Below are 26,821 nucleotides of genomic sequence, written 5' to 3' on the forward strand. Positions count from 1 at the left end.
AAAACTCCCCAATTTCACCCCCATTCTAAATCCTTTTAGTTAAAAAATTGGAAATTTTGAAAATTTCAAAACAGAAATTTCCTGCTAAATTATATTTTCTGTCAAAAACCAATTTGCTGCCAAATTACAGTCTATGAAAAATTTCAGCCTGATCTTCCTTCATGTCATGATGGGGTACAGAGATCCTTCATGATGCTCATTCCTAGAGCTTCAATCTTGCCCTAAGATAAGTTCCAGACTTTTCTAAGAAACCAATAATACTAAACTCAGTCTGAGCAAGGGAGGGCAAAAAAAGACTCATTGCAAATCTTTAAACCAGCATGTTTTGCATGGTTTTGTTACAAAGATGTATGGGGCAGCTGTTCTTCTGATAAGTAAGGAAGTTTTTGGTTGTTAGCAAATACCTACAAAGGGAAAAGCAAAACAAATTCTGAAGTGGTTTCAACACACTTTATTTTGTTAGGCAAATAATAATTCTAATTAAATAGCACTATGTTAAACTACGTTTTGTTCTTTCTTTCACAGGATATAATGAATATTCACTGTAATGACAGTTTCATCATGCTAGGAACTATACACATACCTACACTTTTTAAAAAGAGGGTTTTCTGAATGAAACACGTCTATGTACAGTACTCAGGATTCAAAGAATACATTGTTAAATCAGGATTTCAGCAAACTTTACAAACTACACAAAATAAAAACAGCAAAAAAAAAGTACTTATGGAGTTCTTGACAGAGAACTTATCTTTACATTTGGCAAAGTTATATCTAGAAGATGTTTCTTTTAAAAAAGGAATAAAGTTATATACATTATTCAGTAATCCTCAAAATAGAAAGTTATTAAATAGCACAAACAATATTACAATATTAAATGTCCATGTTACATACAAATGGGGGGGGTCTCTACATTAAAAAGAATAAAATTGTAGTAAGTCTGACCTGTACATTTAGGGCCAGATCCTCAGCAGGTATAAATTCCTGTAGTTCTATGGACATCAAGGAAGTTACACCTATTTACACCAGCTGAGAATCTGGTCCCTACCTACACTATACACAGAGACCTGCTAAAGCATGGGAGGTTGGACTAGCTACATATTGACAGAAGTTTGTTATATATACATTTACGTTTCATGCAGCAGAAAAATGTTAGTTTAAGTGTAATCCCTTAAACAGTCATACCATAAGAATTGTATGTGAAGCAGCTTTAAAAATATTATTTTATAATCATATGAAACTCAGAGCTATGCTGATTGTTTTAATTGAATCCCATATTGCCAATATTCAGTTATAAACAATGTAACTATCATTTTTGAGGCCTGATGGGGGCCTATTAAAATATCACTATAGTCAACCACTCAAAGAATAAATTGTACCCTTTAATGCTTATTAAATGCCATATTTCATCTGGAATCAATTACGAGCCTCACAACAGACATTAATGTTATACTAACTGTGCCGTGAATCTACTGGATAACATTGGAAGAACAAGTGCAGTATACAGAATATATGAACCAATGTCAGTCTAGGAGGTAGTTTTGTTTTGTGGAGCCCAAAAAAATTTTTGGTTTGTAACTTAAGTATTGAATCTTCAGAAAGTCTCCCATCCTACCAAAAGGCTATTTTCTCCACTGCAAGACACCTGGCAAAAACTGATTTTCATTGACTCATTTTTATTTAATCTTTATAGAATCTACCCTGCTAGCTCTTGAGGCCTGATCCAGAGCTCAATTAAATCAATGGGAATCTTCCCATTGGGTTCTCATGGGCTTTGGTTCAGGCCACTATACACCAGTGTACATAGTTCACTAATATGCATTTAGGCCTTGATTCAGCAAAGCACTTCAGTATAGGCTCGGATTTAAGCACGAGCCATCCCATCCCCTTTAAGCAAGCACTTCAGCATGTGCTAAACTTGCAGTTAATTATGAGTAGTCCCACTGATGACAATGGGACATAAGCCTGTGTGCTTCAGTGATCTGCTGAATCAAAGCATATTTCCTAGCTGTTCCGTCACTGTATGGCAATGGTAACATGCCTGACTGATACCACTCACATCAATCTGAAATCAGAATAATGCAATTGTGACAGATTCTTCATCACACTAGTGTAAATCTCGAGTAATTCTACTCACTTCAGTAGATTTACTCCCGATATACAGCAACGGAAGTGGGATAAGAATCATGCCCCAAAAGCTTTCACTAACTGTTTCAAAATAAAGTTAAAATAATAATGGCTAGAATAAGGGTTCTCAAACTTCATTGCGCCACAATCTCCTTCTGACAACAAAAATTACTACATGAGCCCAGGAGGAGAGACTGAAGCCTGAGCCTGCCTGAGTCCCACTGCCCCAAGAGGAGGGGCCAAAGCCAAAGCCTGAGCCCCACCGCCCCAGGTTGGGCAGGGGTAGGTGGGCAAAGCTGAAGTCCAAGGGCTTCAGTCCTAGGCAGGGGCCTGTAACCTGAGCCCTGCCACCAGGGGTGAAGCCTTCAGGCTTCGACCCCAGGTGGTGGGGCTCGGGCTTTGGCCGCAGCAAGTCTAACTCCAGCCCTGGCAACGTCCTGACTCACAGGTTGAGAACCACTGGATATAGATACTTTGTTTGAAGGCATCATTTTATTAGCACTGCTGGCATTTTATTTTGAAAACCACCTCTGGGTTTAGAAGTAATTTTTCCTCAATTCATCATAAAATTAGGTTATTTTGTTTGAATATATCTTTAATTAGCTTATTTTGCTGTAGACCATCGTAAAGTGTCATTGCATTACATGTGATATTCTGTGGGGCTATCTGTTGCTAATAACTGTCCTATGTGACAGCTTAGTGGACTCCAGGAAACTTCTCACATATGTAAGGCTAGCAGGATTTGCCCCTGATATTTTGAATTACAGATGGTTGGAAAATGATGACATTTTTGTACCAAGCTGGATGGATGGACCGAAAGACATTCACCAAGTTTTCAACCAGTTCTATTTGGCATGTTACAAATCATGATTTTCATCAGAGCTGGTGGAGATTTTTTTTTTAACAAAAATGTTTTTGCTGAAAAACGGCTTTTGAAAATGAAAATTTCACCAAAAATCTTGTTTTGAAATGTTCCTTTTTTCTTTGGACAAAAAACATTTTTTTCAGTTTCTTTTTTGCCCCTTTCTAAACCATTCCCTTGTTTTCCCCTTTTCAGCAACAAATAGCACATGGGTTAATAAAAAAGGAGAAAAGGATGAAAGAAAGGAAAAAAAATTTAAAACTGGAAATTTTTTAAATCAAATATTTTTTGGAAAGCAGTTTTCTGAACATTTTTTAAGTCAGCTCTCTTGGAAAACTTTGAAAAGATACTGCTTTTGAAACTTTCAAAAATGTTCATGATTTTTTCTCCACATCTTTCGACCAGCTCTAACCTTTATCATTTGGGACATTATAAAAGAAATCTGTGTTTCTAGTATTTGAGGAAATGTTGTACTATACATCCACATTCTGCTCACAGGAAGGTAACATTTTCAAAAGCATCTACGTGACTTAGATACTTTTGAAAATGTTACCTATAATCAGAGTCCTCATGTTGCTTTCAAAGCTATGCAGTGTTATAGGGCCCATATGCTACTTGATGTCAATATGAGAAGAGATATGTGTAAATTAAATCTCAGAATGTATTACAACTCATATTATGAACAATAATCAGTGTTTCCTGACATATAAAACAATTTTTCCCCTTTTGTTCTACTTTTACCTTAATTTGACCTTCAGGTTTTTTTTTCTGTACTATCCACTTCTACTGTACTTTACCTTTGCCAGCTTCTTAGGTACATGCATTCACATGACTTGTACAGTGAATTAAAACTGTAAACCCAACATTGAATTGTAAACAATTAGAAACTCATAGACTCAAATGCAGTGCAAGAAACCTCTGGGCATCACCCTCATTTGAACAGCCATCTTAACCCAAATTTTCTTCTGTTCTGCTCAATTGCAAAACTGCAATTAATGTACTGATTTTCTTTCTTTCTCTTCAACTGTAAGTAAATATCAGGATATCAAATGGGTTAAGGTAAATATTCAGTTTTGCTGCTATGACAGGGACTTATGCAGTGCCAGTGAGCATCTCACAAAGAAAATGCTGGTTTTATATTTTCTTTAATTAAGTTACACTGCATTTTACTGGGAGAAGGATAGTTTCTCAGGCTTGCTTTAATTTTCATTGTTTTAATTTAATATGCTCTCAAAAGACAAACAAGAGCCCCCTGCAGGGAGAACAAACACATCTGAGGCTCCAAATGAAAAAAATTAAGATCCTGGTAATTGATTCCTTCTGTTCCTACTTTTCCTGCTGTTAATCAGGGCCTTTAACTTGCCATAGTCCCCTCTCATCTTCTGAGATTCTTCTCCGCGCTGTCCTTGCTGTCTACTGTCTTTGCAGTATTGGTTAATCATCTGCATTTCTGAATGGCTGAAAGCTCCAATGAAGTCCTTTGGGTGGAACTGCAGTGCTCGTACAGAGCTGGCCCAGGTCCAGGGAGACCACTTGTCAGTCATGAAGGCCACCATATCTGAATCTAACACTTTGAAGTTGATCTTTGCTATTGTTTGCTTGAAACTATTCTCTGTTGCAATGCAATGGTAGAGTCCTCTGTCAGTATCCTGGACAGAGCGAATCAAGAGTCCTTGTTCAGTTGATATGATCCTTTCATTAAGTTTGACCTACAATGACGAAAGGCAAAATAAACTTCTTAGGGGCCAATTAATTATTCAAGACACATGTAATATCTTTTAGTGACTCTCTTTTCACATATGGGGAGCTTGTTCTGGGGAGAGTTTATCTGAATTTTATCTTTATATGAGTTTCAACAGTTACTATTAACATTTGAGAAGATCAAGCCAAATAAGGTTCTTGGAGGAGCCACATAAGGCAGGATTTTCAACCACCTCAAAGAGAGTAGATCCCTGGGGGTGGAGAGACTTTTCTCTGCCAGCATTATAGACCTGGGGAGCCTGCCCACTAACATCAGAGTGTTCTGCTAAATCTGCTGAAAGGAAGATGGAGTCTGTAAGACTGGTGGTTGATGTCTTACTGGACACTGGGTGGCTTTTGGGTAAATGCTTTAATTGGGTATTGGCACCAGAGGGCAATTCTATAAAGAATTATATATCTGGTGTAGATTCTACACAATGGTGTAAAAGTGGCTGTAGGAAGGATGTCATTCTATATTCAGTGTTGCAGAGTTTGGGAGAAATTTCCACAGCACACTATTTAATTTTAGCTTCATGCCTATGACAGTCGACGATGGTGTTTTATTTATATTATTTATAATATTTCGATGTTGCAGCAAATCACATGGCATGACGCTTTGCAGAAATCTATTCTAGTAAGTCAGAGAGATTCAGTTTAGCTGAAAAGAAACAACCCTTTGATCCTTTCATGGTTCATCCGTTACTAATTCCAGCATGTGTTATTCCAACACAATTACAAAACAGAAACACAAAAGGGGACTCAGCTATGGTATATGTTTTTCTTGAGTAAGTAAGAAAGAATTGAATCTATGTTGCTAGCACAAGGTTTGAGCCTTCTCCGAGTATACCTCAGAAACGGCATGTTTTACTCAATAAATGCCTTATTAGTCCTCTCTCTCATTTCACAGGGTGGCCTGACATGAGTTTAACACTTTCCATTATTTATATTCTGTCACCTGCACCATATTACCATCTTTCTCTTACAACAGAAGTTCCTTTTTTTATTCCAAAGAATATCTGCTTCAGATTTGAAATGGAAATGATGTTTCCTTTTTGTATCACTCAAGGAAAGCATTATACTGTATGTTCGAGTGCTGAAACCTGAGAGCCTTGGAGCGTGCAGTAATGGAAAATGTGATTACACCACAGTGGGGAAAATGCTTGTAGCCTTAAGTGCTTTTAGCTCAAGCTAATTTCTTGCTAAGGAAACCTGCCCCATTCCCCCTCACTCTCCCTTTTATCTTCTATATTGCACAAAGGTGCTGCTGTGACCAGACCTAACTCCTTGACTTTACACATCTTGTTTCTTTTACGCCTGCTTCCTCAGATCAACAGCATGTGCTGACTGAGCAAATATTCCCATTACAATCTCCTTATTGTAGAGGAAAGAGTACTGCTTAGTGTTTTGAATATAGGTGTAGGCTAGAATTTTCTAAGGGAATTAGGTGCCCAACTCCCATTAAGTCAGCTGGAGTGAAGTGCCTAACTCTCTTAAGCTCCTTTGAAAATCTCAGTTATAATGTATAATGAGAAGTGGCCCTCCTCTTGTCAAAACACTAAAATATGTTCATGCAACTTTCTTAACCTGCTTCATCATAACTAGACTGTCTGAGCCCCCTGACTGAATGCACTTGCCCCCTTCCCCCTTCGATTGATCCGTGCTGCTGAGCTGCATTACTCACCTCTTTCCTTCGGTCATTGTCTTTCTGAAAGAGCCATTTAATGGATGCCTGGGGAGATTTAGGGGTGCACTCAAGAAAGGTGGTGTTGTTTTTCACTCCATACTGAATTACTTCTGCTGCATTTCTGTATGCTAGGAAGCAAGAGGAGGCAGATAAGACTATTGTACTACAGATGCCTGATTCTTATTTGGAAAGCAAACATTTATATGTCAGCAAAACTGGCAACCAAGGCTCCTTAACCTAGCTGAGTCACACCTGTCTCAGACTCGTTAGACTGAAGACGTCCAGGAATCTGTAATTTGGAGGGGAAATCTATAAAAGAAAAGGAATTAAGTTTGGAGAAACTTCAGGCCAAATCAAACTGCAAATATGTCAGCTCTGGGCACAGATTGTTCTGAGAAATTTGGCACCTGCTTGTGGGTCACTTAGCAAATCCTGGGTCAAATCCTGCCTTGTGCAGCCTAGGAATAATAAAAGGGCACAGGGAACTTCTTCTATCCAGTGCTCCCAGGCAGCAGTAGGCCAGAGCATCATCCTAGTGCTCTCTGTTGCCCATCAGTGACTGCTAGTAGCAAAAATCCCCAACAGCTGGAGATGGGACACTAACTAGATGGGGAGGGCTCTGAGTTACTACAGAGAATTCTTTCCCAGGTATCTGCCTGGCAGGTCTTGCCCACACGCTCAGGGTGTAATTGATTGCATATCAATGGTATATTTGGAGTCAGGAAGGAATTTCCTCCCGGGTCAGATTGGCTGAGACTCTGGGGTTTTTCGCCCTCCTCTGCAGCATGGGGCATGGTCACTTACAGGTTTAAACTTGTGTAAATGGTGGATTCTCTGTAACTTGAAGTCTTTAAACCATGATTGGAGGACTTCAGTAACTCAGCCAGAGGTTGGGGTCTATTTCAGGAGTGGGTAAGGTTCTGTGGCCTGTAATGTGCAGGAGGTCAGACTAGATGATCATGATAGTCCCTTCTGACCTTAAAGTCTACGAGTCTAAAGGAGGGTGAGCTATTTAACATGCCTGTCAATGCCCCAGCATCAAAAAGATACAGCCTGCTACCTCAGGGATGTAGTTAGGCCTAAAACTGTTCCCTGAATGTGCATTTTGAGGTGAGGTGGGGGCTAAAAAGGGCCAAATAAGCTGCTTTTTCAAAACAGCATTAAGATGCTCTTCAGTCACCTGTAGCCATCATGTAGTGTCACTCCACCCCCACCCATTTGGTGCAGCTATGTCTATAGGACAGGACTTAGCTCTAAACCTAAAGTCCAATGAAAAGCATAGATCAGACAGAGACTGAGACCAGGAGACATAAGGAGATGATGCCAGTCTTCTCCTTGGAAAGGCTTTCAATTGATTTATAACACTCTAGCAATACTTGGGCATATGTTGAGTTTATATCATCATCTAGACTTATTGTGCTACTTCACACTCTTTATAGATGAGTGATTGTCTGTTACCAATATTAAGTGTTTAGTTTTTTATTAGTTTGCTCAAATAATAATGTTGGCCAAGGCTTAATTTTTCTAACATTACATGAAATGTCAGTTCTATTTCTGAGTAAACAGTAATGGTTAAAAATAAATACTGTAAATTGAACTACCTAGACATAGATGTCTAAATCAAATAATAGCATCATCATACGGCTGTCACCCTGTCTTTCCTCATTCTATCCCCCATCTCCTATTTCTGACCCTCAGTCATAGAGTCACGTCTAAAATTGGATTCTAAGCTAGTTGGGCAAGGAACCTTAGCTTTCTATTCTTTCTGTAAATTGCCTAGCACACTTTGGATTCTGTAATAACAGTAATAATATTGTAAATGTTATGGAAACAATCCTGAAGTACTTGGCATTCAAAGGTCCTAATTTGGCAATTAGTAGGCCTTTGTGCCTGCATGGAGCTTAATGCAGGACTGGGGCCAAAGTGAGTTTTATAGATGTACCTTAGGACTGAGTCATATAGGAATATGAGAGTCTGTCTACATTTTCTACAGTTTCTACAGTTTTCTATAGCATTGTAGTATCTAAATGCTTCCATCCTTTCACTAAACTTTTATCTATTGCACATTATTTTTATTTGTGTGCTCTGAAAGACAGAGAGAGAGAGAGAGAGAGAGAGGAAACAGCCCTAAGAGTTAACAATAATTTGGGTTAAAAGCCTTTACAGAATATATGTAGAGTGGCCATACAAACCTATTGGTGCTCAACGCTCAATGTAGCACTGTGTTGAAAAATGTTAACGCCTCCCATGTTAAAGAATGTTGAGGCATAAAACATGGCATGCTTTATGCCTTAGTTTCGAAATTGTATTATGAATTTGCTAATACATTTTGCTCACATCAGTTCTTTTGTCTTTTTGGTGATTGTCCGATGTTTTTTCTTCTCAGTGTATTAGTTTGCCATAAAATGGCTTAAAATATAAATTATATGTTGAAAGAGTCTAAATTATGGTTTCTTTATTACCTTTTATTACACTGGAAAAAGTGGGAGAAGGGCCACCTACCTATACCCTAACTCTTCTCTTCCCCACTCTCATCAAAACTTCCTTGAAAAGAGAGAGTGAAACACCCTAATTAATTAAGATTAGTCAATAGTTCAGTGGTTAGAGCACTCATTCAAGTTGTAGGAGACCCATGTTTAAGCCTCTGCTCTGTCTAATTCAGAGTAAGGATTTCACCCTGGTTATCTTTACTACCAGGTTAATTGGCTATTTTGGGATATCTCACTCTCTTTTCCTAGAATTTGCATCCTGGACCTGAGAAACCTTCCTTATGAAGGTTGCATTGGAACTGGATATGTTTCTATGAAAAGTGTTGTTTTTGACAAATTGACATATCCCATCAAAAGACATCAACTCTACTACTAATGGCACAGTGTGAAATGGATGACAGTTCAGGATTAAAACTACAGGTGAAATGATCTTAATCCCCTAATCTCAATTTGTGTGGATTACAAAGCACTAGACTGTCACAGCCCTTACTCAGCCATGCAGGAGAGTAAGATGGAGTAAGGCACAGGTCCTCAAAGGTATTTAGGTACCTAACTCCCTTTGAAATCAATGGGAGTTAGTCATCTTGGGGGGCGGGGGAATAACGCAGTGGTTTGAGCATTAGCCTGCTAAACCCAGGATTGTGAGTTCAATGCTTGAAGGGGCCATTTAGGGATCTGGGGCAAAAAAAATTGGGGATTGGTCCTGCTTTGAGTAGGGGGTTAGACTAGATGATCTCCTGAGGTCCCTTCCAACTCTGATATTCTATGACCTTTTGAGGACCTGGGCCTATATTACAGGTATCACCCTGTTTGGCCTTGCTTGGAATTGGGAATGGAAGGAACCTTAGCTCCACTGCCACAACTCATTGGGCAGTGTAGATGATCCGGTGCCCATCAGGGTGTAAAATGCTTCATGAAAAGGAATGGAATAATTTACTCATCCCTCAGTGGAAAGGGGAAAGAGGAAGACTTATGACTCAGAGTGGTGTCCAAGTCGCAGTGTGCCCTGGGGCTATTCCAGGGTACGTGTGTGTGGGGGTGCAGTTTTCACACTATCCCTTGCTCAGGGCTATGCCCAAAAGCACAATCTAGCTCCAAACAACTGTACAGTTCAGTATAATCATCAAGTGCAAGATTGGAACAGATGGGTTTAAAGGACATGGGCAGTAGTGTGTGGGGAATAGAATAGTCCATCATTTCCCTATAGTTGACACCCAAGTCAGTGCTATGGGACTCTAACTTTATAATATCTCATTCTGTTTTATCATACAAAGGCAACATTTCATGTAAAATGCAAGGAAAGGATGTTAAGGGAAAAAAAAACTATCTCAGGTTTGGAAAATGACTGTGCTTTTTTGCTGTTTTACCAGTAAACCACATGGCTGACGTGAAGGATGAGTCACATGAAAGAAAGTTCAAGTGCTCTTTAACAGTACGATCATCTTTCAGTTACAGTACCTTTCAGGTTAAATCCTCGGCACTGAGTCATAGGATTTCCATGTCTCACATCTTGTCTACGACTCCGTCTGTAATATTTGGGAAGTACAAACTATGACTAAAATAGCCACACTGTAAAACAGACTATTCACCAAATTATATATTAGTATCAGTGGTCATGACTTACTGTAAACTATTCCATGTTTTGCAATTGGCATGCATATAAGGTTCAGAACTTGGTCCTACTTAAATCAATGGAAGTTTTCCCACTGAAGTCAATGGGAGCAGAGCTGGATGCTAAGATTGACCCTATTCATGAAAATGGCAGGCTCTTTTGAACCTCAAAGAAGATGAGTTGTATTCAGGTTTCTGAGAGAGGTTTCAACTAGTTTGCATTGTATCCAAACTGGTTCATCCATTCTTCACTATCAAGCAGTATGTCCTTCCAACAGTCTGTATCGTACAGTGGAGCAACATAGTCTTGTAGGCTCAATGACTGCTCCTCATCAATTACTCACTATTTGACTTTAGAGAGGTTACTTAAGCCCAGATTTCCAACTGGCCTAAGAAGACTGATTACAAGAGGTACTGAACACCCATGCCTGTCATTAGTTCTCATTGGCTGAGTTGAGGTTGCTCTGCATCTCAGAAAATCACATTACTTATTTTGGTGCCTAACTATGGATTTACCTGTCCTACTCTAGGCAATTGGTATGGAAATGTGTGCCAGAATCTCTCTGTCTTGGTTTCCCCATCTCTTCATATAGGATGAGTAATATTGCTCTGCCTCAAGGGGATATTGTGCATTTGAAGTCATTAATGTTTGTGAAGTGCTCTGGGATCATCAGGTGGTCATGCTTTATCCTATTATAACTATTTTTCTCCACATGAATTCATGCCTCTCAGCCCAACACAAAATTTGGTGGATGTCTCTCTGTCTGACTTTAGAATTTGCAACCAAACCTGAAACCAGGCCAGTGTTATGTGGCTTAGGATCTTGTTGTCCTCCTTTACATTTAATACTCAATATTAAAAATGCTGCAGCACTATCACATGGCCTAAACGATCTGCAGATGAGAGAGAAAATAGTGAACATCAGAGTAGGAAAATATCTAGGTAAACCATAATTTGCTGCAGTCTTTCAGAAGCTGTTCCTACATCCCACTAACCTAATCAAGAGACCTTATCCTGACAGTTTACTATTTATCCAGAAATAAGAAGTGGAAATGTTTGTTTGGGGAGGATGTGTTTGTGGGTGTTTTCAGGACATAAGGAAAAAGTCAGGTGTTCTGAGGTTATGTTGTGTGGGATGACGCACAGCAGTAATACAAAGGGCAGAGAGATGGCAAAAGAAAGATTGACTGTAGAAAGATACTACTGTCTAGACTTGAGGATTTGGCTCGAATTACTGATGTTTTCTCCAGCACAAACTGTTTCTTTAGATAAAGAAATAACTCATTTCCTTAACATATGGAAAACAGATTGTTTTCCATACTGTTTTTCGTGTTTACTTTGGTCTGCTATAAGAAGCACATTACAAACAGCTGTATAAAACCCAATTGAAATAACATGGATATACATGATGGAAATGGCAAGAGGTCAACTGGAAATTATAAATGTTGGGCCTGAGTTTCCACTCTGTTATACCTCTCGACAGTTTTAAGTTGTGTTGGTTTTGGGTGGGCTGAGAATCAGAGAGCTGGAGCCAGCACCCTGACCATTCCACATCCTCCCACCCTGGGCTTTGGTTGGTGTCTGAAAGAATCTGTCATGAAGACCAGCGGTCAAACGCTGAACTTTGCAAATTGTAAACAAATACTACTAGTACTACTACTACTATTACTACAACAAAAAAACAAGGTACCTGCACCATAAAATATACTTTGTTCATTCAGGACTAACTTGTGCTTTATGAGTTAATCCCGTGCAAGGGGTGGCCAGTAAGTGCCCTAACCCAGGAGAAGTCCAGCAAAGGAATTTGTCTCTGTTCCCTTTTTTGCTCCCAAGTGTTAGCAATTGGCTACTGGCACCTGATCAACTGGTTGGTCCACTGGGGGATGGAACCAAGGCTCCACCCATTTTCCATCCCTTTCTGTCAGCTCCCCAGACACCTGCAAAGGGAGAAGTACCATGCACACAGTCCACGGGCACTTCCTTGCATCTACAACTGTGATGCAGAGAGGTTACACAGAGGAATGTGGGTCTCATTCCCCTTTTGCTCCTGCACAAGCCAGGCTAAGACCCCACTTGTAATGAAAAGTTTAGTTTGATAATATTTCACACAATGTTCATTAGATATTCTGTAGTCATTTGTACAAGCAGTGAATTATTATGAAACTTCACTACAGCCTTCTGCTATTAAATATTTCCCGGAGAAGTAGAGCGAGGTTGCTATTTTGCATAAAAAGTATGGTTTGTGCCATTAGCTCAGTGAGAATGAGAGACCTTCTGTTGTAAATTAAAGAAAAATTGCTTTCTATATCCGCTTTAATGAACCTCATGTTGAAAATCCCAAATCTAGTGGGTATGATATGGAAATGAAATTTGCCTGTATTTGTCTGTTTCCCAGAGCAGGGTGAGAAACAGTCTTCTTGTCCTGTGAATATTTTTGAGAGTTTGAAAATATTTACCATCCTAAATGGGGCTGAAAAGTCAAAATCTCAAAAATGTTTGCAAATAGAAATTTTTTTAAAAATCGGTTCATACCAATCAAAACCTTTTGTTTCAATAATTTTGTAAATGTTTTGTTTTGATTTCTACTTTTTCTTTTTCTAATATTTTTTGGTCTAAATTTTTAACCAGAATATATGATTCTGTTTTTGGTTTGCTTCAAAAATATTGAAATGGAATGTTTTGACAATTCCAAACTTTTCATTCAACTTTCGACAACTTTTGTCGAAACAGATCCTGTGAATAGTTTTGCTGTCAACAAATCAGTGTTTTTTGATGAAAAGTGACTCATTGAAAAATTCCCAGCCAACTTGTTTCCCTATAAATAGGCCTTTTCAGTGAGGAGAAACACAGAATAAAAAGGATTTAATGCACCACACACACACTCAGATATTATGCTGCATGAAAGGGATTACCATGATAGTTATATCCACAGCAATTTAAGCAAAGGCATCACTGGATTCTGATTCTATTCCCACATCAGCATTACCTCAGTGTAACTCCATTAACATGGGGGCACATATTGTATACCAGAGGAGGATTAGGTGCTTGTTGCATTAAAATTAGAATGAAATCTTCTTTCACAATATATTGCTTTTAATATAAAAAGTGACCTCTTTAGCAGATAGTTTTGGTCAGTGTGCAATGCCAAATACAGCAGGTATTTCAGTATTATTTTTAAAGAAGCCAGCAGCAGCAACAACAACAATCCCCTTCTGCTATCACATTACATGACCCATGATTACATATGAAAGTCAACCCCTGATGTGTACTTTTCTTGCAAATCTCATCAGACTCCTCACCTCTTCCCTGTTGGGTAGAACCTGGAGCAGGAATTGCCATCCCAAGCACAGTAAGGATCTCTGGCTAGGCAGCAGTCCGCACAGGCCGTTCCATAGATACGGCAGCGATGCAAAGATACCTGCGTGATCCCTTCATCCGAGCTCACATACAACTGTTGCTGTTGAAGGCAATGGAAATGTTTATTACAGATGTGGAGCCTAGAGGAGCAGCTTCACTCAGACCTTAGTTAATATATGCATAAAGCCTTCAATTCATTTTGGAATTAACTAAAAACCAAGAGGTGAGCCACTAAAGGGTTCAAAACCAAAATAAATAGAAATCACACAGGTTAATATGCCTATAACATAATCACCTCCTGTTAGAAAATACTTAAAATGCTATGGAGAATGCTAATGGTTTTTTGGACATTGAGTCTCATTATTTTGTCCTGCTGCAGCAGGTCTGAGTTAATATAGTTGAGATTTGAGGACTTGGTCCTTAGTGAGAATTGTTGAATCAAGCCTTTGAGCGAAGTAACTTCTCTGCATACAGTCTCCTTCAGAAATATTGTGCAAACCTTCTAATTGGATTTCTCATAAACACAAAACTTAGCGGTCACTATGGACCAGATTCTGAGACTCTTACCTTAAATAGAACCTTACTCCAGGCCAACAGGGCCACTGGAGTCAATGAGATCACTCATGGAGTAAGGATCATTCAAGGTAAGTGAAGCCATGAGAATCTGGAGCAAACTGACTGGTTCTAACCAAAAGCCAGTTAAATAGCATTTCTTAAAGTGGAAATAAACCCTGGAGCTGAGCATACATGAACTGTGGTGGCCTGAGTCCCTCTCTCTCATTATGCTGGCAAATCTCATTGAGTTTAATTTCCTAAATAGTAATTAATTAATTAATACTTCTGAAAAGCCTGGTGCACAATGCAGTAAATTTAAACTGTTTGAGTACAGAATTTTAGCTACATATTATTTTGGTTGCGCAGTCACCCAGGTATTATGATCACCATCACCATAGTAATGATTCATGTCAAAACAGCCACTATGAATTAGCTTGACAGATACAACCTCATCACAGGTGCCATACCACCATTCCTACATTCCCCAAGCGCTGAATGAATAATTTAGACAAAGAACTTCAGTCTATGGATTGTGATGTGATGGGTTATATGGGACATTTTTTGTTCCCTAGTTGGACTGTTGACACTTTTTATCAATTGAAAATAACTAATATTGAACAATGCACTAGTGGATTTTGTCCTGATGGTGCTGGCACACATCCTTAGAAAACTGGGAGTCAAAGGTGCTACCCTGAAGATCTGTGTGTCCGTATTTAGTATGGTGCATCCTAGTTAGGACCTTTCTAGGACCTTAAGTTAGTTCTGTCCTCCAGTAATAACCATTGAATAAGTGTTCCACTTTTCTTTACCTTTTTAGATGAAATCTTCATTGTTGTTATGGGAGCATTATTCTGAAAGACAAATCACATTTATATGCCTTCTTTTATTTATTATGTCATGACATTAAACTTTAACGTTTTCTAAGCCACAGTCATTTCTAGATAAACTGTTCTTTTCCAGACTCTTGAAGAGATGTCATTCACACCTAATCATCTTTTGCCACAACTCAACAAATATGACATAAACACAAAGTTTGAGTCAGTAAATATATTGGCTGCATGAACCTCTGGACTTGACTAAGACACATTAACAAGTTCTCTCACACTTCTGGCAGAACAGCTCTTAAGAGCTGGCTCACCATTACAGATAGGCAGTATGTGTTTGCAAACCATCACTCTCTCTTTGGAAGGCACAGCCTTTGTTCTTGGAAGGTGACAGCATGCAGGAATCATGTAACAGTTCATACGTAATTAGCACATGATCCGGACAAGGAGAATTAATATTTCTTCCACACTGTATCTACAACGCATGCACTTTGGTTACTGTCTAACACATGATTTTAGATAATCAACAAGAAATGCCAACATTACAAATGATGTGAAGTGTTACTGAATTTTTGTTTTTGCTCAGCGCACTCAGTGGACACTGCACACTACTGTATGTAGTTTTCAGTGACTTATTTATTATCTGTGTAAAACTGAATGTTAAAGAACATCCATTGGAGTTATTACATCCACTGTGTTAAACCAATGAAACAATCCATTATTCTCATCAAAATTAATGGTGTCAGTGATGGCAAAATAATGGTAATCATTATTTTGGGGAGCAAGGATTTACTATAGTAATCACAAGAGACGGATGCCATTGTGGTAGGTCAGGATTAAAGTATGGCACACCAGAAGAGCTGTGAGGAGGCCCAGGACTGGAATTGCAAGGGGCTTTGCAGAGGTTGGAAGGAGCTCAGAATTGGGACTGTGGGGTTATAGCACTTCAGGACTGAATACTTGGGAGCTGGGAAATCTGAGTTCAATTCCATGTTCCACCATAAGCTTCCTGTGTGACCTTGGGCAAGTTGCTTAGATTTTTCTGGGCCTCAGTTCCCCATCTGTAAAATGGAGGATTGTAGTACTTCCCTACCTCACAGAGATGCTGTGAGGACAGATACAGTAAAGATTATAGGGTGTTCAGATGCTACAGTAGTGGGGGACATATAAATACCTGAGGTGAACATAAGTGCACTGGCAGGCGCTGGGGCTCAGGACTGGAGCAGTAAAAGTTTAGTAGGTGAGAAATTAGTCATATTGACATAGCTGTAAGGGGTAAATGGCCAGATTAATAAAGTGTTGCTGCCAGTTCATGTCTAATGGGTAGTAAATTTGCAGAGGTCAGTGTGTGGGAAGCATACAGTGCCTATTCCCCCCTTGCTTTGAACGGTTCTATCATTGTCTCATTTTCACAAACACTGAAGTAGATCAAAATGTCCCTAATTTTTGTCTGCAGTGCTGTTCTGGGGCTCTGTCTCTTCTGTCTTGCATGGAAACAAGATTAAATAGCTTTACTCCAGCCATTTTTCTCACTGCAATCTGTCAAATGCCACCTTGGACCTCAGATTCCACTTTCCCTCTCAGAGCTACTTTTCAAAAAGAAAATACTTGACAGCAGTACCATATGTTTTACTTAGTCTAGGCTTTTACTAACACTAAGCTTATGCTACCATTGTCCCCTCTATTTCTGAGAGTCCTTAGTAAAGCCCCAGCACAACTACATATGTTTTGAGCCCTGAGCTTATGCTAGAATGATCTTGAGGGCTCAGAATGTAATGATGAGAAAACCAAGCAGGGGGACTGAGAGTCCTGACCCTGGGTTCTCTCCCAGGCTTTGGTACAGACTTCCCATGAGCCCTTACTTTCCCTGCCTAACTTCCCCTGCTCAAAATGGAATGAATAATATTTCTGGTGAAAGAAGTCCCATAAAATATGATTCATGTGCACTTTTTGAAAAAAGTAGGCTCAGTTTTCCACATAAGGCATAACAAGACCATTTAAGTTCACAGGTGACCTAGGGTACAAAGGGACTGTGGAACGTGGGTTGGGACAGGCATTTATGAAGGTGTGCAGATGAGGAGGTTTATGAAGGTGCAGAGACGGCAGTCCCTTGTATGGCTTGCACAAGGAAGTGCCTCTGTCCACAGGGGAGAAGAGGGTATGCTTCCTTGGTGGGCCCAAAGAGGGCTGGGAGGAGAGGGAGCCATGACCTTTCCCTTTCCACATGTGCCTACGCAGCAAGTTAGCCGCACCATAGCAAGCGGGCTGCCCAGGCCCTCTGCACAACAACCTGAACTGCTCTGGGTGCAGTGCAGCTCAGTCCAGATCCCCATCACTTTCCCTGAGTCTACCTGGTAAATTACAGTCCACTCGCAAATTTCAAAGAGCTTTCACCAGTAGGGTGAACAGTTCCTTATTGTTCTAATAGGCAGCTAGAATGATTGACAGAGACTCTTTTATTATTTTTGCCATTAATTGTTTATGCCTCTTTTCAGCTTAGGGTGATTTAGGCCTAAAGCTTTTTGACTCCAGTAACATCTGGCTTTAAAGAACTGGAGCAAAGTAAAAACAACACTAGTTTGCTTCAAAATGTGGCTCATAATCAGAAAGCTTATCATATAATCAAAGAAGTAAAAAGAAAGAAAGAAAAAGAAAAACTGAGATTCCAGCTGCAAATGGCTGTTGCCTCAATATGTGATGCCAATGATAAAAGTCTCCTGCTGGCAGCCAGTATAACATGACCTCTTAAAATATGTAATTATCAAAATCCTTTGAGCCAGGATGACAACATAAGAAATACAAGGCATTTGAATGCAGAAAAAAAAGATTTAAGCCCATTTACACTCCACAGTACACTAGACATCACCTTATTCCTACTTTCTTCAGCTGGAGGGCATCAAGCTGATATTCTACTAATTTATTTGATCTTTTATCAAATGCTAGTGACCCTTGCTAAAGTCCTTTAGACCAAAGTGTTTGTGTGAACATACATGTTGGAGGAATGAAAGGGGGAGCAAGACAAACCTGAAAAACCTCCAGTTCTTCTAAAATGAGCTCTCCACTTGCAGAAGAGTTGGTGGGTAGGACAACAACTTTCTGTACAGTCCCCTGATCTGGAACATAGAGAGAGGAACAGATGAATTCTTACCAACTAGGAAAAAATATTAGAGGAAAAAGCTTAATGGAGAGAAGGGTGGAAATGATTTTCATAAATTCATAGATTTTAAGACCTGGAGGGACCATTAGATCATCTAACCTGACCCCCGTGTAGAACACAGACCATAGAACTTCATCCAGTCACTCCTGTAATGAGCCCAATAACTTTGTGTTTGATTTTAAAATATCTGTAATAACTCTTCCTAGTGTGATTCATACAAGCAAGCAATAGATGTATAAAGGGATTAGACTTTTCTCACACTGTTTTTGATAAAGTCATGGTCAAATATTTATTTATTCATTTATTTATGTATTATTCTTTTATAGCACCCTTAGGTACCCGTCAGAATTAGGTCCCCACAGTATTGGGTGCCATACAAACACAGAGGAAGAGGCAGCCCCTGCCACAAACAGTTTACAATCTAAAAGCACAAGAGAAACAAAGGAATGGAGAAATGGATACAATGCCGAATTTTATGTGCAATTCCTGGCAACATATAACAGAAACTAATAACACATAAGCAATTTGCATGATACAAATTCCAGTGCAAGAATCAGTTTTAACATGGGTGATATGCAAACCTTCGCCAGTGTGGGTTGGTGTGCACCATCAACAATTGGGGCCTTATGTAGCAACAGAAGCCATTGTTTTCATCCACATCAGAATCAAAGATGTCCATGAGGAATGCTCGAAAACGGCTCTCCCACAGCAGTGCCATAAAAACACATAGTAACATGTAGTCTTTGTCCCCAAAATCAATTTACTAGCATGACATTTGAAATGGGGATTGAGGCGGGACTTGAAGATGGGCAAGGTAGTGGCTTTATGGTTCAGAGAGGCTGTTCAGGGATTGGTTCAGGGAGGATGTTCTGTGAGAAAGGGATGACGTAAGGTGACACAATATGATATAGAAACAGATAAAATGGAAGATATTTATATTAATTATTAATTATTAGTGTTACCATAGCACCCAGGGGCCCATGTCATAAACCAGGACGCCATTGTTCTAGGGCCTCCAAGGTAGGGACAAATGTATTGTGTTTGATGCAGTGGAAAAGGCAGTGTCAGAAGATGGACTCAAAGAAAGGTTTGAGATGGTAAGAATGGTAGACCAGAAAGAGGATCTTAGCAGCTAATTTTATGCTGTTCCGCCAAGACTTTGTTGGCTCTCTAGAAAACCATGAGCTTTGGGCTATATCTACACTATGAGATAGGGGTGTGATTCCTCTGCTCATGTACACGTAACTTGGGCTAGCTCTCACAAAGCTAGTGTGAGAATGAACAGCAGGATACCCACCAATTTCAGCTGGGTCGTATTCAGCAGCACTCAGCTGTGCTTCTGCTGCCTCTACCTGTGCCACTGAGGCTACAGTGTAATTTATACTCATGCTAGTTCAATGACAGCAAGCACAAACATGTGTACACAAGCAAGGGAATCATACCTCTATCTTGTAGTGTACACATAGTCATGGGGGAAAAAAAGGGCTACGGGCATAGGTGCTGGAACTAGTGGTGCTGGGGATGCTCAGCACATCCTGGCTTGAAGTGGTTTCCATTATATACAGGGTTTACAGTTTAGTTCAATGGCTCTCAGCACCCCCACTATAAAAATTGTTCCAGCACCCATGGCTATGTGTTCCTCTTGTCAGGAAGGACTAGAACTCAGATTGACTATAACAAACCTATTTTTCTCCATATTGTCACAGAGGAGAGAGAGCAAAGAATTTGTATCCCCCTTTTGTCATGAAATGTTTCAATAATAATGTTGAATTGAGCAGGTCAGTAAAATGTTAGAGCTGCTCTGTGTGTGTGTGTGTGTGTGTGTGTCTGTGTGTGTATTTCTGCCTGTAGGTGGGTGATCTGAGCTTCCCATCAGGCAATCTATGATGTTGACACAGGAAAGCAAAAGCGGGAGTCTTGTGATTTTGTTTTTAAGGTCAGTGACTACATTCCATAGCTGGAGTTAGAATGCAAGTTGGTTGCTGTAAATAATTTAAATCATTCTTTTTCCCCAGTGTAAGCCAGCAGATAGGCATACTTTGGCTTCAAAATAAATAATTGTACTCATGTACGATAATCCTGACCACACACCTAAACCACACTGTTGTTTTTTAACATTAAATCAAGAAACCTAAAGCAGCCAAGATATAAAAAAATGTACAGCTATCAACTGTACGTGCTCAGCAAATGTTAGCCATGAATATTTCAGGAGGATTTATTCTATGGTTATCGTTTGTCCTCATTATGCAATGACGTGATAAACCAGTTCTTTCAGAAGAAACTTTCCTGAAACTAAATCTTTTGACAGTACCCCAGTGGTCTGGACAGGGTGTCAGCATTAGCAAAACTGTGAGGACCTGAAAGAGATTTACTGGCTGCCAGGACCTACACAATCCCTAAACTCCCTGAGTACTGTGGAATGTCCTTCCATGGAGCTGAGATGAAGAGCGTGTGTGTCTGTGTGTGTGTAAGGCACTAACCTTTACCTCTATAAAGCCAGTCAAGTCATGAATATGTGTCGTTTGTACACATAGTCTGTCTCTATTCCCTCTCCTTCTCACTGCCTTTCAAAGCATTGTGTTATGACTCTTCTCCAGCAATGTCCTTTGTTCCCTCAATATCAGGATACACAATATAGTGGTGGGGAGGAGTTGCTGATTGTCATGAATTTTGGAATATACTCTCAACTGCCTGTTCTGTGTCCTCTAAACCTCACTTACAGGATGTAAAATACTCAAACGTACATTGGTATAGACCCTTCCTATCCTCACACATGCAATATGGGTCTGACCCATACAAAAGTAAGTGTATTTCATCTATGTAGCAATCCATTACACACGTTTAAAACTGTGAACTGGTCTTCAATGCACAAACCCTGAAATGGGATGCTGAAATTAGAACTTACAGGAGGAGACCAGCATGGGTATTTACATAACTAAGCACTGATATGAGCACACACATTCAGGGACTTGTTTTCCTTATAAGGCACTCCACATCTGAAAACTGGGTTCCTGAATCATTAGCTTCTGCAATGAAAACAAGGCAAGCGGACAGTATTTCCCATTTGCATCTCAATTTATTGCCTGTTGTCTCAATATTATTTTAACATGACAAGCCAGATCCTTATCTCCAGATACATTCCCTTTCATAAGGAATCCCCACACCACTCTACTCTGCTTACTAGTCCTGCTATATTTTCAACTTATTTTATGCAATGTAAAGCATGACAGTGGAAAATTGCTCATTAAAAACAATTTTATGCAAGGAGTAACCTTGGCCTGTGGGCTGTTCCCCAACAATACACAATAACACTAGTTTTACTGTTATTGTTCAGTCTTTTCCTTGGTAAGTGAAACAAAAATAATTGTCCCCAGATGGCTTTCCTAGTCTCTTTTTCAAAACGTTTAGCTCTCTAGACTATAAGAACAGTGGTTGTCAAACCAAGTGCACTTCTGTGTGTTCATCTCAGAATAACTACATTTGAGTTTTGTTGCAAATCTTATTTGTTCACTTTTGTTAATGGAATTAAATTCCTGGGTCAAAAGGAAAGCTGGAAATGATACTGGCAAAACAGTAATGGACACAAGAGGTATGCAAAATTACATGCAGTCTGATGTGTTTTCCAGTTTATTATTGTTCTGCAAGCAAGACACAAGAGGACACAGAATGAATGTAAGTCAGTTATGTTCACAACAAGATCCTATAAAAATCAAACAGATAGAGGGACAATTTCTTTCCTGGACTGACTCTGTTGACTTCTCTAGAGTCACTCCAAAGCTGAATTTGACAAAGAATGTGTTAGTTCTACTAAATTAGGAGACAAGCCATTGTGTCTGCTAAACACTAGAATATACCAAGCTACATGGCAGATTTATGCCTTTCATTGGTCTCACTGTAGGTAATACACAACACTTGACCTTACTACAGCAGGTGTCAATACCCATGTTGTACCAGAGAGGAGAGAGAGGCAAGGAGAATAGAGGTTTGGCTGAGTGGTAGGTGGGTGCAGCCCTAGTTCAAATAGCAGGTCTGAGCTCTGTAGAATGTGAACCAAAAAGGAGTTTTTCCCCAGCTGAGACCATAGGAGCTACAATATATTAAGCTTCTGTCATCTGGAAGTTGCTCTTTGCATGATAAGATAATTTGAGTTACTTTTCTCTTCAGTGGCCTCTTTGGTCTCCTGCTACAGTTCCTTAAACATGTGGCCTTTCCGCTACACATGTGAACCACTGTTTTATACTTTTTCCCCTCTGTCTTGTTCCACAATTTTCAGTGGACAAAATTCTGAGAGTTGCTGAGAACTTGGAACTTCCTCTGACATCAGCACCTCTCAGGATCTGGCCCATAGCTTTGCATGACAGACCTCTTCTCCCCGTATCTGTCTTTGTACAACATGGGTATTATCACCTACTGTAGCAAGGTCAAGTACTGTATATTAGTTTCTTTCGAAACGACAAAACTCTTTGAATGATAGACCTCAATTCCTAATCGAGACCTGATAATTTCCATTACCGACTAGTGACATTCACCTTTTCTTTAGAGACTACAGCCACGTAAACTAATAAAGAAAGCTGCTATGATTGCTTTCCTGCCCCACAGTTAATAGTATCCTAGCCATAGATAAACATTGTCATTGTCATTGTATAACCAACTGGTCAGTGTGCATTATGTGTGCCTGCAGGTCCCTGGTTCAGTGCCTGGTGTGTTAACCAACATAGCAGCCATCTCAATAGCACTTTCTGGAAATACTGAGTTAAGGTCCAAAGATGAAGCGGTATTCTTGTTCAGAGAGCAGGTACAGGTCTGGGCAAAATCCACCAACTTTAGTTTGCACAATTTCTGCGAACCTTACAAGGCTGACCGATGACCTTTGCTTTGAGTTTGGGGTTAATTTGAATTCCAAAATATAAATCAGACACAAATCAGACATCAAGAATTATAACATTCAAAAACCAGTCAGAGAACACTTCAATCTCTTTGGTCACTCGATTACAGACCTAAAAGTGGCAATTCTTCAACAAGAAAACTTCAAAAACAGACTCCAAGGAGAGACTGCTGAATTGGAATTAATTTGCAAACTGGATACAATTAACTTAGGCTTGAATAAAGACTGGGAGTGGATGGGGCATTACACAAAGTAAAACTATTTCTCCATGTTTATTCCTCTCCTCCCCCCCACCCCCACTGTTCCTCAGACATTCTTGTCAACTGCTGGAAATGGCCCACCTTGATTATCACTACAAAAGGTTCCCTCCCCCCCCCCCCCCGCTCTCCAGCTGGTAATAGCTCACCTTACCTGATCACTCTCGTTACAGTGTGTATGGGTAACACCCATTGTTTCACATTCTCTGTGTATATAAATCTCCCCACTGTATTTTCCACTGAATGCATCTGATGAAGTGAGCTGTAGCTCACGAAAGCTTTGCTCAAATAAATTTGTTAGTCTCTAAGGTGCCACAAGTCCTCCTTTTCTTTTTGCGGACACAGACTAACACGGCTGCTACTCTGAAAATATAAATCAAACTCTTACATGATTTGGAACAATCTAATCGCGTATATAGAGCCTGATCCAAAGCCTACTGAAGTCAATATAAACACTCCCATTGACTTCAGTAAACTCTGGATTAGGCCTATAGTTAACCTATTTAACAGCATGATCTTATTACTATTAACCTCATGCTCCCTTCCCCTTCTCTCCTATTATTTTTCACACTCACTTCAGCACGGGGATCATGTCTTCCTCTGTGTTTGTACAATGTTCAGCACACTAGGGGTCTCTGTCCTGACTGAGGCCTTTGGACAATCATAATAAAAATAATAAATAATGAGAGAATGCAATTTCTTTCATGCCAAACCTTCTCAAACAACACAGGTTTCAAAGCTTGACTTGAACTCGAATGTTACTGGGATCAAAATCTGCTTATGAGGGATTGGAAAGAGTGAACAGCAAGAGGAAAAAAGAGCAAACATCCCCTAAGCTTGGAAACGGAGCAGAGAGTAGGCAGAGTGGAAAACAAATGGAGAGAGAGCGAGACTGTGAAGAAAGGAACACAGAGAGAGAGAAAGAGAACAATGTGAAAGAAAAAATAAATATGGTACAGGATCCCCCGGTTGTGCAAATCAGCAGAGTCCTGTAGAAGCCAGTTGAGCTAAGCCTGCTTACACCAGCTGATGACCTGGCCCACAGCGTATAACAATGGAGGTACAAAATAATGAATAGTGATGTCAAATGCAGAGCTGTTTGGCTGACGTACAATGTATTGAACAGGAAAGATTTGAGTTTACATCTCTCTTTCCAAATTACCACCAACCGTTCTTTTCCACAGTGACCATTGTAGCTCAGTATTGCCAACTTCAAAGAAAGACTTAGAACAAACAAACAACAATCCCACAAAAAAAACAACAAATCAAAGGGCTGGCTGTCCACATCATCAAAACCACCATCACAGTTGACACTAACTGCTACCATGCTAAACATCTTATGGAGAGGTCTCTTCCTTTGAGGGGGTCCCTCATGTTGAGGCCTGAGGAAGATTGGTGGGGCAGCGTGAAAAGTGCTTTTGCCCTGGTTGTACTTGTAGCAGGGGCAGATGGAGTCTGAGAACTCATGCCTTAAGGTCGTTGATTGGGCACATTTCATAAGCATTACATTGACTTGAAATAAATAAGTAAAAAGAAAACATTATGTTTTCCATGACGCCTAAACTCTCTTTGTGTGAAACCCTTTAAGGGACAGCACGTGAGATTCTGAGATGAATGATTGTACTGCTTAGCAGTTAAAGCTAAGTACTGACAACCAGGCCTCCTGGGCTCTCTCTTTCTGGCTCTGTCACTATTTTGCTGCATGGCCTGGTCAAAGTCACTTAACTGTTCGATGTCTCAGTTTACCCCATCTTGAAATGGATATAATACTTGCTTAACTTATGGACTTGCTGTGAAATGTAATGAACAGTCTGTAAAACCCTTTGAGGTCTCTCCCAAAGAGCAATTCATAAGTGCAAAAAATTACTGGGCTAACTACTTAGATCTTCATTCAGTGTCTACTCATTCCATTTCCATTCTCTTGAGAGACAACACGAGTTTGAGTAAGAACTGAGTAGGGATCTCAGGATACAGATCCTGGGAGGGAATTTGCAACTCTTAAAATGGCTATAAGGGTAAAAAAGCTTTGGAGGAGATGATCATCATAACACTTTGAATGATTCGCTCACTATGCCTGAGTGGACCTGGGGAACCAGGCTGCCTTTGGAATCGCTCTTGTGTAAAACCTTCTTCCAGAGCGCAAACACAGAACTCAAACTAGTGAATTTAAGGCTTGCTTTTCTCACCAGATTATCTAGCTCTGTAACAATCTGTAGTTCATTACATGTTATGAGTTATTCCATTGCTGGATACTACTGTTGTTAGTGAGGGTTAGTCTTCCAAAAAGACAGCCAACACCACAAAAGCTAGTACTCCAGGGATTTAGTCACATATGTGGCATCCATATTTTAACCTCATACTCTGAAAGTGCCAAGTGGAACCAGTCTTTCAAATGAAGGGTTCAAACAATTGGACGAGAGATGGAAAGATAATTAGAAACACTGAACAAGCACACACAACATTAGACACTGGAGACAAAACCACATGCACACGGCCCAAGTTAAACATATGAAACTGTATTAAATCATCCTGAAATCTGAAACACCTTTTAGAATAGTAATTTAGCCTCCTTTTCAAAAGCTGTTTGACATCATGTCTTATAGAAGCTGAGAAAATTCTTAAGGATGGCCAGCAACTGCTGAATGTGCCTGAACCTGACGTGGATATTTATATATTTCCATAACACTAACAACAATAAAGAAAGCATGCATAGTCTAAGCATTGTTCAATCTGGTGCACTCTGCACAAAGACTTTGGAAGTGCAAGTGGTAGGTCACAAACTTAAAAAATAAATATTAACCTTAAGAAAATGCCTGCATGCTGCTTTGCTGCCTTTCTTAAACTAAAATGGAAAACAACCTACCAGGGGATAAAGTGGAGAATTTGGAGGTTTAAGACATGGAGTAATGTAATTAAAACAAAATGCAAGGGAAATGAAATGCTTTATGAGCTGCAAAATTAGAAAAACACAAGCCTAACAGAGAAGCAGAGTAAGTGAAGAAGAGATCTAAATCCAAGGTCTTGACCAGATGACATAGAGGAAAGGGTATTAGCCTCATTGTCCTTGCCAAATATGCAAATGAGTAATTACGCTGTGCCCAGCTAATTACAGCTGTGGTTTCTATTGGGTTGATAAGGTATTCTACACTTGTCTATCTACCAATAAATAGTTGCTTCTTTTCACGCCACAGGCACCTCCATTTCAGTGGTGGGAGTAGAGATCCCCATTGTGTCAAGCCTTCCTTCGCATCAGCCTGGCAGGTTTCGTAAAGTGCT

At 39.8% G+C, this 26,821-nt stretch overlaps 1 protein-coding gene across 2 annotated transcripts in view; it reads right to left on the reverse strand.

Annotated features, from left to right (window-relative positions):
* Positions 1–436: 436 nt before the first annotated feature.
* Positions 437–26,821, reverse strand: part of SEMA3C (semaphorin 3C) — a 161,914-nt gene continuing 135,529 nt past the window's right edge. For both annotated transcript variants that reach the window (XM_038384679.2, XM_043497938.1), the window contains exons 13-18: positions 18,271–18,359; positions 15,232–15,273; positions 13,810–13,967; positions 10,358–10,425; positions 6,408–6,538; positions 437–4,695 (exon numbers count right to left, since the gene is read on the reverse strand). In XM_038384679.2, the coding sequence (XP_038240607.1) occupies positions 4,282–4,695; positions 6,408–6,538; positions 10,358–10,425; positions 13,810–13,967; positions 15,232–15,273; positions 18,271–18,359 (902 nt within the window). In that variant the 3' untranslated portion in view covers positions 437–4,281. The remainder of the gene's footprint in view (positions 4,696–6,407; positions 6,539–10,357; positions 10,426–13,809; positions 13,968–15,231; positions 15,274–18,270; positions 18,360–26,821) is intronic.

The sequence above is a fragment of the Dermochelys coriacea genome, chromosome 1 (assembly GCF_009764565.3).
Source record: "Dermochelys coriacea isolate rDerCor1 chromosome 1, rDerCor1.pri.v4, whole genome shotgun sequence".
NCBI classification, from domain to species: domain Eukaryota; kingdom Metazoa; phylum Chordata; order Testudines; family Dermochelyidae; genus Dermochelys; species Dermochelys coriacea.